We start from the raw sequence: 14,068 nt of genomic DNA on the forward strand, positions 1-14,068 counted from the left end.
CTTGGACCCGGTTCACCGGGAAAGGCTCTGGTAGGTCTCATTTAAATATTTCAGGCCTTTTCTACGGAATGGCACCCCCTTCCACTTTAGGGGACCAGTGGACCCCTCACAAAACACCGCCAAAAACGTGCGTGGCGCTCTCTGGTTCTATGGGTCGTAAAAATACAGCGACACCAGGAGTCTGTGGGGATGCTCTTCAGGTACTTACTGGCCAAGTTTGGGGTCCAGGGAACGTTTGGCGGGCCGCTGACACCCCAAAAGGTCAACCGGTAGAAAACGCACATTTAACATTGGAGTCTATGGGAAACTCAGTCAAATTAGGGGGGCTAATATTTCCTTGACTGTTGGGGTTAGGAACACCAATCTTGGCACACTTGTAGGGAAGACGATGCACTATTTGTGATTCAAATTTGGGGTTCCTAGATCATACAGTTGGCCCGTAACCGTCTCCCAAAGACAGCACACCTCGCTTCACTTTGCAGCCTAGGGGAAAAACTGCCGATATTGGGGCAACTTTGAGCACCGGTTTCCGAGGACCCACCGAGTCAAATCACACTAAACTTGGCACACTTGTAGGAGAGAGCCATGACTACAAGTGCAAGCAATTTCGGGTACAGGGAAATGAAGGAAGGCCGCTACCGACTCCCCAAAATAGGCCCCTCACTTAACATGGGAGTCTATGGGAAAACCAGGCCAAATTGTGGCGGATTTGACTTATCGCTGAACCATTCGATGACCGAATGGCCTAGCGACACTAAACTTGCACCCCTTCTTCCCAGATAGCGCAGCTGCACCTCATAAAAATGTTGAGGTTCGGGGACCTTTTACCGGGGATTTACCGGGGCCAAAATGTTGACCATCTTCACGGTACCGGTGCTCCCTGACCATGGGTCACAAAATCACAAAGCTTGGGGGTGAAGTAGAGACACTCTATGGGTACCCCCACACCCAAATGGGGCCCGGTACCCCAACCAGAACCTTCCGGTAACCGGAAAATGGCACTTTGAAATGGTGTAGCTTGGACCCGGTTCACCGGGAAAGGCTCCGGTAGGTCTCATTTAAATATTTCAGGCCTTTTCTACGGAATGGCACCCCCTTCCACTTTAGGGGACCAGTGGACCCCTCACAAAACACCGCCAAAAACGTGCGTGGCGCTCTCTGGTTCTATGGGTCGTAAAAATACAGCGATACCAGGAGTCTGTGGGGATGCTCTTCAGGTACTTACTGGCCAGGTTTGGGGTCCAGGGAACGTTTGGCGGGCCGCTGACACCCCAAAAGGTCAACCGGTAGAAAACGCACGTTTAACATTGGAGTCTATGGGAAACTCAGTCAAATTGGGGGGCTAATATTTCCTCAGGTGTTGGGGTTAGGAACACCAATCTTGGCACACTTGTAGGGAAGACGATGCACTATTTGTGATTCAAATTTGGGGTTCCTAGATCCTACAGTTGGCCCGTAACCGTCTCCCAAAGACAGCACATCTCGCTTCACTTTGCAGCCTAGGGGAAAAACTGCCGATATTGGGGCAACTTTGAGCACCGGTTTCCGAGGACCCACCGAGTCAAATCACAGTAAACTTAGCACACTTGTAGGAGAGAGCCATGACTACAAGTGCAAGCAATTTCGGGTACAGGGAAACGAAAGAAGGCCGCTACCGACTCCCCAAAATAGGCCCCTCACTTAACATGGGAGTCTATGGGAAAACCAGGCCAAATTGTGGCGGATTTGACTTATCGCTGAACCATTCGATGACCGAATGGCCTAGCGACACTAAACTTGCACCCCTTCTTCCCAGATAGCGCAGCTGCACCTCATAAAAATGTTGAGGTTCGGGGACCTTTTACCGGGGATTTACCGGGGCCACAAAGGGTCAACCGGTAGAAACCGCACATTTAACATTGGAGTCTATGGGAAACTCGGTCAACCTGGGGGGCTATTTCCTCAGATGTTGGGGTTAGGAACACTAATCTTGGCACACTTCTAGGGGAGACGATGCACTATACGTGATCCAAATTTGGGGTTCCTAGACCCTACGGTTGGCCCGTAACCGTCTCCCAAAGTTGGCACCCCTAGGGCGGTAAAACCGGTTCTGCTACCCAGAAAATTCGGAGTTAGGTTATGGCCTCTAGCGGTCTGATGACTTTGAGGACTCCTATCTCCGGAACCCCAAATTTGGTGTGCCGACTCATGGGATCTAGATCTACAACATATACAAAAATTGGACTCCTAGATCAAACGGTTAGGAAGATGACTTTCCTGGAGCCCAAAAAATGCTTGAGTTTGAAAGTTAGGTCGACACCAAGCATGCATGGTGGTTTTCAGAAAAGTCATTTCGGGCACCTTTTGTTCCAGAAACCTCAAATTTGGACTGCAGCTAGGGGGCCTCTATGAACCCCCAACTACAAAGTTTGAAGTTCCTGTGACCTACGGTTCCAGAGATATGGGCCGGTAAAGCGAAAAGTTCAGACCGGCCATGGGGCACCAAGGGACCGTTTCCGATCTCGCTGCCCCCTCGGCCTTGGTGGACACCATGGGTCGGTCCCCTTTGGAAGTCCATATCTCCCCCATACTTTGAGCTAGAGACCCCAAATTTGGCAGGTCGATATGGTCTTCCAAAGGGGACCGACCCACGGTGCCCACCAAGGCCGAGGGGGCAGCGAGATCGGAACCGATCCCTTGGTGCCCCATGGCCGGTCTGAACTTTTCGCTTTACAGGTCCATATCTCCGGAACCGTAGGTCACAGGAACTTCAAACTTGGTAGTTGGGGGTTCATAGAGGCCCCCTAGCTGCAGGCCAAATTTGAGGTCTCTGGAACGAAAGGTGCCCGAAATGACTTTTCTGAAAACCACCATGCATGCTTTGTGTCGACCTAACTTTCAAACTCAAGCATTTTTTGGGCTGCAGGAAAGTCATCTTCTGAACCGTTTGAGCTAGGAGTCCAATTTTTGGATATGTTGTAGATCTAGATCCCATGAGCCAGCACACCAAATTTTGGGTTCTGGAGATATGAGCCCTCAAAGTCATCCGACCGATAGACGCCAGAACCTAAATCTGAATTTTCTGAGTAGCAGAACTGGTTTTACCGCCCTAGGGGTGCCGTCTTTGGGAGATGGTTACGGGCCAACCGTAGGGTCTAGGAACCCCAATGTGGACCACATGTAGTGCATCGTCTCCCCTACAAGTGTGCCAAGTTTGGTGTTCCTAACCCCAACAGCCGAGGAAATATAAGCCCCCCATAGTTGACTGAGTTTCCCATAGACTACAATGTAAAATGTGCGGTTTCTACCGGTTGACCTTTTGGGGTGCCACCGGCCCGCCAAACGTTCCCTGGACCCCAAACTTGGCCAGTGAGTACCTAAAAAGCATCCCCACAGCCTCCCGGTGTCTGTGTATTTTTAAGACCCATAGAACCGGAGAGCGCCATGCACGTCTTTGCCGGTGTTTTGTGAGGGGTCCACTGGTCCTCAAAAGTGGATGCCATTCTGTAGAAAAGGCCTGAAATATTCAAATGAGACCTACCGGAGCCTTCCACAGTGAACCGGGTCCGAGCTACACCGTTTCAAAGTGGCATTTTCCGGTAACTGGAGGGTTCCGGTTGGGGTACCGGACCCCGGTTTGGTGTGGGGGTAGACGGTCAACATTGTTGCCCCGGTAAATCCCCGGTAAAAGGTCCCCGAACCTCCACATTTTTATGAGGTATAGCTGTGATATTTGTGAAAAAGGGGTGCAAGTTTGGTGTCACTAGGCCATTCGGTCGTCGAATGGTTGAGCGATAAGTGAAATCCGTCACAATTTTGCCTGGTTTCCCCATAGACTCCCATGTTAAGTGAGGGGCCTACTTTGGGGAGTCGGTACTGGCTTTCCTTTGGCTCCCTGGAGCTGAAATTTTTTGGACGTATAGTCATGGCTCTCCACTATAAGTGTGCCAAATTTGGTGGGATTTGACCCCGTGGGTCCCCAGAAACCGGAGCTCAAAGTCGCCCATTTTTTCCCCCAGGCGGAACAATGAAGCGAGTGGCCCACTTTGGGGATTCGGTACCGGCTGCCCTTTAGTTTCCTGGACCCGAAATTTTTTCCACCTGCAGACATGGGTCTTCCCTATAAGTGTGCCAAGTTTGGTGGCTTTTCATGGAGCGGGTCCCCGGATACAGGAGCTCAAAATATCTCCCGAGCCTCTCCTACACTGTTTTCTCTTTCTGCCAGCGGAAAAATGAAGCAAGCGGCTCACTTTCGGGAGTCGGTACCGGCTGCCGTTCGGTTCCCTGGACCCAAAATTTCTACCACATACAGCCAGCGGTGTTCCCTAAAAGTGTGCCAAGTTTGGTGTGTTTTCATTAAGGGGGTTCCCGGGAATCAGAGCTCAAAGTATCTCCTCTAGCCTCTCCTACACTGCCTCTCCACTGTATTCTGTGACTCCCGTCGGAAAATGCATCCGACGAACTGCGCATGTGCAGTCTTACGTCATGCCAGCTGATAGGGGAATCAGCTGGTGTGACGTAGTGGATGCATTATTCGACGGGAGGCACTAATCGACAAGACACCGGAGAACGCAGGAAGATTGAAGCGGCGCCGGTTGGAAGATATAGAGGTGTGCGGGGATCGGGGTGCCGGGTTATGTCACCGGGGAGATCCGGAGGGGAGGGGGGGGAGGAGCCGTACCCCACACTGGGGGGGGGGAGGATTTCTTCATCGTTAGCAGATGACACCCCCTCCTCTCTCCATACATCATCCGTTTATTATCGTTGCATTACAATGTCGGTTAGAAAGAGAAGTGGTGATTTGTCTCTGTCGCCCGGTGTTTTGGTCCTCGGTGCGGTGCGTAGAGAAGGAGGCAAGGCCGGAGAACGCAGGAAGATTGAAGCGGCGCCGGTTGGAAGATATAGAGGTGTGCGGGGATCGGGGTGCCGGGTGGCGGTGTATGTCACCGGGGAGATCCGGAGGGGAGGGGGGGGAGGAGCCGTACCCCACACTGGGGGGGGATTTCTTCATCGTTAGCAGATGACATCCCCTCCTCTCTCCATACATCATCCGTTTATTATCGTTGCATTACAATGTCGGTTAGAAAGAGAAGTGGTGATTTGTCTCTGTCGCCCGGTGTTTTGGTCCTCGGTGCGGTGCGTAGAGAAGGAGGCAAGGCCGGAGAACGCAGGAAGATTGAAGCGGCGCCGGTTGGAAGATATAGAGGTGTGCGGGGATCGGGGTGCCGGGTGGCGGTGTATGTCACCGGGGAGATCCGGAGGGGAGGGGGGGAGGAGCCGTACCCCACACTGGGGGGGGGGGGGATTTCTTCATCGTTAGCAGATGACACCCCCTCCTCTCTCCATACATCATCCGTTTATTATCGTTGCATTACAATGTCGGTTAGAAAGAGAAGTGGTGATTTGTCTCTGTCGCCCGGTGTTTTGGTCCTCGGTGCGGTGCGTAGAGGAGGAGGCAAGGCCGGAGAACGCAGGAAGATTGAAGCGGCGCCGGTTGGAACATATAGAGGTGTGCGGGGATCGGGGTGCCGGGTGGCGGTGTATGTCACCGGGGAGATCCGGAGGGGAGGGGGGGGAGGAGCCGCACCCCACACTGGGGAGGGGGGGGATTTCTTCATCGTTACCAGATGACACCCCCTCAGTGGCGTAGCGTGGGTTGTCAGCACCCGGGGCAAGGCAAGTAATTTGCGCCCCCCCCCCCCCCCAACCTGCGGACTTTTAGCTATCCCTGAGTCCCTTCAAATACAATAGTACTGACCTACCTGATTCCTATACTGACCACTACACTGAGAACTACACTGTCCACTACACTGACCACTATACTATACTCGCCACCATACTACACTGACAACTATACTAAACTGTCCACTATACTGACCACCATACTACACTGTCCACTATACTACACTATACTGACCACCATACTACACTGTCCACTATACTACACTACACTGTCCACTATACTACACTACACTGTCCACCATACTACACTGTCCACCATACTACACTGTCCACCATACTACACTGTCCACCATACTAGGTGGGCACTGCACAGCAATTTATATGATGGGCACTGCACATGACATGGTGGGCACTGTATGACACAGCACATTACATGGTGGGTACAGCGCATTACATGGCACAGCACATGACGTGGTGGGCACAGCACATTACATGGTGGGCACTGAATGGCACATAACATTACATGGTGGGCACAACACATTACATGGTGGGCACTGCATGGCATAGCACGTTTCATGGTGGGAAATGCAACTGCACATTACATGTTAGGAACTGCACATGACATGGTGGGCACTGTTGAACAGCACAGCACATTACACAGTGGGCACAACACACTACATGCTGGGCACAGCACATGGCAGGGTGGGCACAGCATAGCACATGACATGGTGGGAAGTGCACATGACATGGTGGGCGCTGCACATTACACGGTGGGCACTGCACATTACATGGTGGGATCACTGTATGGCACAGCACATGACATGGTGGACACTGCAAATTACATAGCGGGCATTGCAAGGCACAGCCATGACATGGTGGGCATTGCACATGACATGGTTGGCACTGGATGGCACATCACATGACATGGTGGGCACTGCACATTACATGGTGGGCAATGCAAGGCACAGCATGACATAGTGGGCACTGCACATCACATGAAGGGCAATGTAATGCACAGCACATGACATGGTCAGCACAGCGCATTACATGGTGGGCACTGCAATGTACAGCAAATGACATACTGGACACAGCACATTACATGGGGGGCACTGCAAGGCACATGACATGGTGGGCACAGCGCATTACATGGTGGGCACTGAATGGCACATAACATTACATGGTGGGCACAACACATTACATGGTGGGCACTGCATGGCATAGCACGTTTCATGGTGGGAAATGCAACTGCACATTACATGTTAGGAACTGCACATGACATGGTGGGCACTGCAAGGCACAGCATGACATAGTGGGCACTGCACATCACATGAAGGGCAATGCAATGCACAGCACATGACATTGTTCAGCACAGCGCATTACATGGTGGGCACTGCAACGTACAGCAAATGACATACTGGACACAGCACATTACATGGGGGGCATTGCAAGGCACATGACATGGTGGGCACAGCACATAACATGGGGGGCACTGCAAGGCACATGACATGACATGGTGGGCACAGCACATTACATGGGGGCACTGCAAGGCACATGACATGACATTGTGGGCACAGCACATTACATGGGGACACTGCAAGGCACATGACATGGTGGGCACAGCACATTACATGGGGGGGCACTGCAAGGCACATGACATGACATGGTGGGCACAGAACATTACATGGGGACACTGCAAGGCACATGACATGACATGGTGGGCACAGCACATTACATGGGGGGCACTGCAATGCACATGACATGGTGTGCACAGAACTTTACATAGTGGGCACTGCAATGCACATGACATGGTGGGCACAGCACATTACATAGGGGCACTGCAATGCACATGACAGGACATGGTGGGCACAGCACATTACACGGGGGGCACTGCAAGGCACATGACATGACATGGTGGGCACAGCACATTTCACGGGGGGCACTGCAAGGCACATGACATGACATGGTGGGCACAGCACATTACATGGGGGCACTGCAAGGCACATGACATGACATAGTGGGCACAGCACATTACATGGGGGGGCACTGCAAGGTACATGACATGCGGGGCACAGCACTTTACATAGTGGGCACTGCAATGCACATGACATGACATGACATGGTGGGCACAGCACATTACATGGGGGCACTGCAATGCACATGACATGGTGGGCACAGAACATTACATGGGGGCACTGCAATGCACATGACATGGTGGGCACAGAACATTACATGGGGGGCACTGCAAGGCACATGACAGGACATGGTGGGCACAGCACATTACATGGGGGGCACTGCAAGGCACATGACATGGTGGGCACTGGGCACAAGAGAGCACATTACATGGGGGAAGCAGCAGTCTGTCCCCTAGCACAATAATTACACAACATCCCCCTAACACATGTACTGACCTTATCATAACAGTATGGGAGATGTCCTTCCTCCCGGGCTCCTGCTGGTTAGGAGAACATCAGCGCCCCTCCCCCAGACACTGAGGATCTGTGTGTGTGTAACAGATCCTGTGATAGGGGTCAGTCATCGGCAGAGACAGGACTTGGCTGCACTGACTTGTCTCCTCCAATACTGTCCACTACACTGACCTCCATAGTGACACTACACTGACCCCCCATAGTGACACTACACTGACCCCCCATAGTGACACTACACTGCCCCCCATAGTGACACTACACTGCCCCCCATAGTGACACTACACTGCCCTCCCATAGTGACACTACACTGCCCTCCCATAGTGACACTACACTGCCCCCCATAGTGACACTACACTGACCCCCATAGTGACACTACACTGCCCCCCATAGTGACACTACACTGACCGCCCATAGTGACACTACACTGCCCCCCATAGTGACACTACACTGCCCCCCATAGTGACACTACACTGACCGCCCATAGTGACACTACACTGACCCCCCATAGTGACACTACACTGACCCCCCATAGTGACACTACACTGACCTCCCATAGTGACACTACACTGCCCCCATAGTGACACTACACTGACCTCCATAGTGACACTACACTGACCTCCATAGTGACACTACACGTTGCATTACAATGACGGTTAGAAAGAGAAGTGGTGATTTGTCTCTGTCGCCCGGTGTTTTGGTCCTCGGAGCGGTGCGTAGAGGAGGAGGCGAGGCCGGAGAGCGCAGGAAGATTGAAGCGGCGCCGGTTGGAACATATAGAGGTGTGCGGGGATCGGGGTGCCGGGTTATGTCACCGGGGAGATCCGGAGGGGAGGGGGGGGAGGAGCCGTACCCCACACTGGGGGGGGGGGGGGGGGATTTCTTCATCGTTAGCAGATGACATCCCCTCCTCTCTCCATACATCATCCGTCTATTATCGTTGCATTACAATGTCGGTTAGAAAGAGAAGTGGTGATTGGTCGCTCCATCGGGTTTGATTTACTAAAACTGGAGAGAGCACAATCTGATGCAGCTGTGGATGGCAGCCAATCAGCTTCCAGGTTTTATTGTGAAAGCTTCATAGAACAAGCTGAAGCTAGGAGCTGATTGGCTGCCCTGTACAACTGCACCAGATTCTGCTCTCTCCAGTTTTAGTAAATCCCCCCCCCCCCTGATGTGTTTGGAGTTGTGATTGGCTGGGTGGTCTTGGTTTTGGATCCCCCCCATAGTGATGTGAGCGGCATTGATCAGCAATTGATGGCGGCCGGCGGTGCTCAGGATAATGATCCGTGGAGCGATCGGATTGGCCGGTATTACAGATCGCTGCCATGACTTGGAGAGCGCCTGCACTGCAGGGTTGTGGTTGGTTCTCTGAGCTGCCCAATCCCCTCCCATCGTTTTCCGTACATTGGCCGATTTATTTGTAGTCTTATTGGTATGACGGTCGATGAATTACTGCAATTATAATGCAGACAGTCACCTGAACGTTGTCTTTGTTCACCAAGACAGGAAAATCAGGGACAGTTCACACAACATGTAGTCCAGTGCGATTTTTTTTTTTTTTTTTTTTTTTTTCTTTTTTCTTTTTTTCCTGCATCGAAAACACACAGAAAGTAGATTATATGGCTTCCAATAGCATCGTTCACACCAGTGCGGTCAGTTCCAGGAAAAAAAAAGGTGGATTTTTCCTGAACTGGAATGCAGTAAAACGCATCAAGAACACACCGGAATGCACTAGAACTAGCGTTGTCCCGATACCGAGCATTTGTCCAAATACTTGTACTCAGGCAAATGCTCCCGATGCTTCCCCCGATACCTGGACTGTCAGCGGTGAGCGGTGTGTGAGGAAGTTACAAGCTTCTGCCCCCGCGGCTTTCAGCTGTTTAGTGACATACAGCGGTGATCGGTGCTTGACTCTGTCCATTCACATAACTGAAACATTGTAATCTCCTGTGATTACGATGTGTCAGTTTATGAATGGAGAGGAGCCGCTGTCTTCTCTCCATTCATTCTCAGTGCAGTGCGATGGGTTCGCGCTGGAAACATTCTCGCGGCCGTGTACTGTAGTTTGTACAAAAGTCCGATGCTTTTGTGTACACACGATCGGATTTTGCTCCATCGAACTTTTGTTGCCGGAAGGTTTGTCCGTTCGCACAGCCAACAAAAGTCCGATGGAAACAGAAAAAGTTTGTCCGATGGAGCGTACACACGGTCGGATGTTGCTCCAAAACAGCTAATTTGCATGTTTGTTGTCAAAAAGTCCGATCGTGTGTACGGGCCTTAATACTCACCTAGGTGGATGCAGCATGGATCCGATGCTTCATCTGTTTCCCACCAGCTCTGCAATGAGTCTCCAAAGATGAGCACTTGTCCCAGGGATTGGAAGTGGATGACCTCACTTTGTAGGACCTCATAGGTGTCTGATCTGAAATAAGGGAACTCTGCTGAATGTTCCAGCTACTAATTACTAATGATGTAATTTTTTGTTTGTATTTATATACCTTGTAATGGGTAAATTTCCTGGGACAAACTGGATTATGGGTGGTTGTCATTGTCTTTTTTGCCTATTTATCTTAGTCACATTAGTTTATTGCATAATGTGCTGAGGAAGGTGAGGGTTCTTATCACCTCAATTTCTTTGCTTTGTGGTGGTCTTGATGTTCATCTTGGGGCAGGTGGTTTCCTCCATTCTTGTCATCTTCGTGGCCCTGTTTTTTTGTTTGAGTGTATTGTTTCATTGGATTAGTGGTGGGGTTTGGGGTCTTTTACTTTTGTAATTGTGTCTGAGAATGGTTTGTGCCAGGTCCAGGGTTATGAGTTCTCTCAAGAACAATGTAATTCTCTTGCCAGTGACTGACCCCTTGTTTGTTCAGATGCTTGTTGTCATAGAGGTGTTGGGGCATTATAGAATGATGTTGTGCCAGGTGAATGGAAAGCTTTGACCTGGTTTTGTCTGCCAGCTCTGTGTTTTGCTGGATTATGTTGTTTGATATGTCCCTCCTTGGACAGAATTACTTTGGACTGTGGGAATTTTTGTTGTGAACCAGGGGTCTCAAACTGGCGGCCCTCCAGCTGTTGCGAAACTACAAGTCCCATGAGGCATTGCAAGGCTGACTGTTACAAGCATGACTCCCACAGGCAGAGGCATGATGGGACTTGTAGTTTCACAACAGCTGGAGGGCCACCAGTTTGAGACCCGTAGTTCCTGGATGTTGTTTGTGCCTTTGTGTATGATGATATGTTTGGGGTTAGTGAAATATGGATCGTTGATGACTCCTGTTACCTGTTCAATTGTGGAACAGTGAATTTTGGATACTCTTGTTCCTGGGAAGAGCTGTTCCCATTTGAGTCTATCAAAACTATTTCAGGAATTTGTTGCTTGTTCACGTGGTTTAATAATGATTTGTTTGGGGTTTCCGGATTATTGGAGTTGTCTTGGCTATTGCTGGGCTTTGTGATGTTAATTTTTGGAAGTTGATGATTCCCACCAATCTGTTGGTTTATGGGCACTTTGTACAAACCATCCCTTTTAATTCTGTTTCCTGATTGTGGAGCACCATTTGTGATTTTAGTGTCCTTATCTCTTCCCTGAATTGAGCATTTTCTTGTAGCTGTTGCATTGCAGATCACATTTCTAATAGGACAGACTTGCTTTCAACTTTGAGTGTGTTCATCTCTTCCCTCAGCTGGTCATTTAAATTTTTGTCACCTAACTGTCTTTGATGCTGTTCTTTGAACTGTACAAAATCTCTCTTGAGTTGAGATAAGAAATCTCTGAGGGTGTTGGGTGAGGGGTGAGCAGGCATGTCTATGGACTTGTCGCTGTTGGTATCTGTTCCTCATCATTTTTATCTGACGTTTAGATCCTTCTAAGCCTTGGTCTGATCTTTAAGTTGGGGGAAGACCTAACTCTGCTGTTTCCTCTGTGCCTTGTACCATTATGTTACCTTTGTGACATACTTGATTTGATTGTAGCCGTATTAGTGCAATTGTGACAGAGAAAATTGAGTACTGTCCGTGATACTTTTTTTATTTGCACTAACATACAATTTTTCAGGACAAGCTTTCGGGGTATGTCCCCTTCTTCAAGGTCCAAGCAGTACTGATTCACAAATTTTTAAGAAGCATGTTAAAGAAAAAAAAAAAAAAAAAGAAAAGGGAAAGCCAAACACATACAAATCAATGGTAATAAAGATAGCAGCAGAGTTAGTGAGATAAGACACAGATTATGACCCCTCTGTGACTAGAATCCCCCCTGCATTCTATAGCTCCCTCTCCCTCTGTCTTATCTCACTAACTCTGCTGCTATCTTTATTACCATTGATTTGTATGTGTTTGGCTTTCCCTTTTCTTTTTTTTTTTTTTTCTTTAACATGCTTCTTAAAAATTTGTGAATCAGTACTGCTTGGACCTTGAAGAAGGGGACATACCCCGAAAGCTTGTCCTGAAAAATTGTATGTTAGTGCAAATAAAAAAAGTATCACGGACAGTACTCAATTTTCTCTGTTACCTTTGTGATAAACAACTATCCTCCTCATCCCTGACCTTGATCTGCCGATCCTTGCAGATATCTCTCTCTCCCCCCCCCCCCCCTCAATTTTATTCAATTCAAATAAGCTTTATTGGCAGGACCAAATAAATGTTAGCATTGCCAAAGCAGTTGAGTTTGTATAAGGGGGGGGGGGTTAATGGGGAATGGGAGTCAGTCCACAGTTTTTCATGTCCTTCTCAGTCTTTGACATGATGTCACGTATTGTGCAGCTATTTTCACAGTTGGCTCCTCTTCTCCCAGTAGAATTTGGAGTTTCCTCTTCTCTTCTATAGAATTGAAGTCCGGGATGAAAGCGGAGAGTCTCTGGAAGTGAGTGTCCCTCACTGATGAGTACTTGGGGGGAATGTAGCAGGAAGTGGTCCCCATCCTCCCGGGACCCCCTGGTCACATTGCTGGCACAGTCTACTTTCTCTTAGCTTGTAGGTCTATCCGTGCTGTCCTAATTCAATTTCCAGGCTGTGGGCGCTCAGTCTGTACAGGCTCAGGGTCTGTCTGTCTTTGGGGTCTTGTAGCACCTCCAGTTAAGGGGCAAGTTTGTAGTCTCACTGCAGTGACTGGTAGACAGTTTCTTGGAGTTTGTGTGTCTCCATTCTCCAACGTATATATTTTTTTGGAACCATTCATTATGTTTTTTATGTGAGATACTGAATTTATAAGCGTCTCCACAATGGAAGAACATGCATTAAATTGTGGAGACACTTATAAATTCAGTAGCGTTAGGGCTGCAAGTATACACAGGGTGCCGAGAAGAGGCCTTGTAGCTTATGCATGCATTTGCAAATGTGTGCTAACTAAACCCCTGTTTTTAACACAGACTGTTGGACAGGTTAATTTGGTCAGTTGGCAGACTGGTTGGTAAGTTGAGCTATGGAATGTTCTGTTTTTGTCTTTCATGCTTTTTTTCAGCTGCCCCTGAACTCATCCAATGTTATCTTATGTGTACGTGTACACAGGTTCGTTTAATGTCGTTTTTAGGCAGTTGTGTTTAGAGGCCTTTCTTTGAAGGCCAAAAAATGAGTCCAGACCCCGAAGTTTCCAACGTTTCAGACGCTAAACACCGTTAAACGTGGCTAAACGCGGTACCGGCATTTAGCCACGTTTCGTTAACAGGCCTCTTTCATTTTTGGCTATTTTTGAAAAAAAAAAAAAAATTTTTTTCCAAACACTTCTAAACGCAAACGCGGCAAAACAGACGTTTTAAACGTGGGTTTTTATCTATCAAGTTAAATCGTTCAGGAGAGGTTGTAAAAACGTTCCGTGTACATTAAGCCTTATGCCGCGTACACGCGGTTGGACTTTCCGACAGGACATGTTGGATGTGAGCTTGTTGTTGGAAAGTGCGACCGTGTGTATGCTCCATTGAACATTTGCTGTCGGACTTTCCGCCAACAAATGTTGGCTAGCATGTTCTCAAATTTTCCGCCAAAAAAAC

General features: G+C 49.3%; 1 protein-coding gene across 1 annotated transcript in view; it reads left to right on the forward strand.

The window, feature by feature from the left end:
- Positions 1-4,914: 4,914 nt before the first annotated feature.
- Positions 4,915-14,068, forward strand: part of LOC141141294 (S1 RNA-binding domain-containing protein 1-like) — a 201,916-nt gene continuing 192,762 nt past the window's right edge. The window contains exon 1 of the mRNA XM_073628969.1: positions 4,915-5,185. Coding sequence (XP_073485070.1) covers positions 5,000-5,185 — 186 coding nt within the window. The 5' untranslated portion in view covers positions 4,915-4,999. The remainder of the gene's footprint in view (positions 5,186-14,068) is intronic.

Source organism: Aquarana catesbeiana, linkage group LG04 (genome assembly GCF_042186555.1).
Source record: "Aquarana catesbeiana isolate 2022-GZ linkage group LG04, ASM4218655v1, whole genome shotgun sequence".
Lineage (NCBI taxonomy): Eukaryota > Metazoa > Chordata > Amphibia > Anura > Ranidae > Aquarana > Aquarana catesbeiana.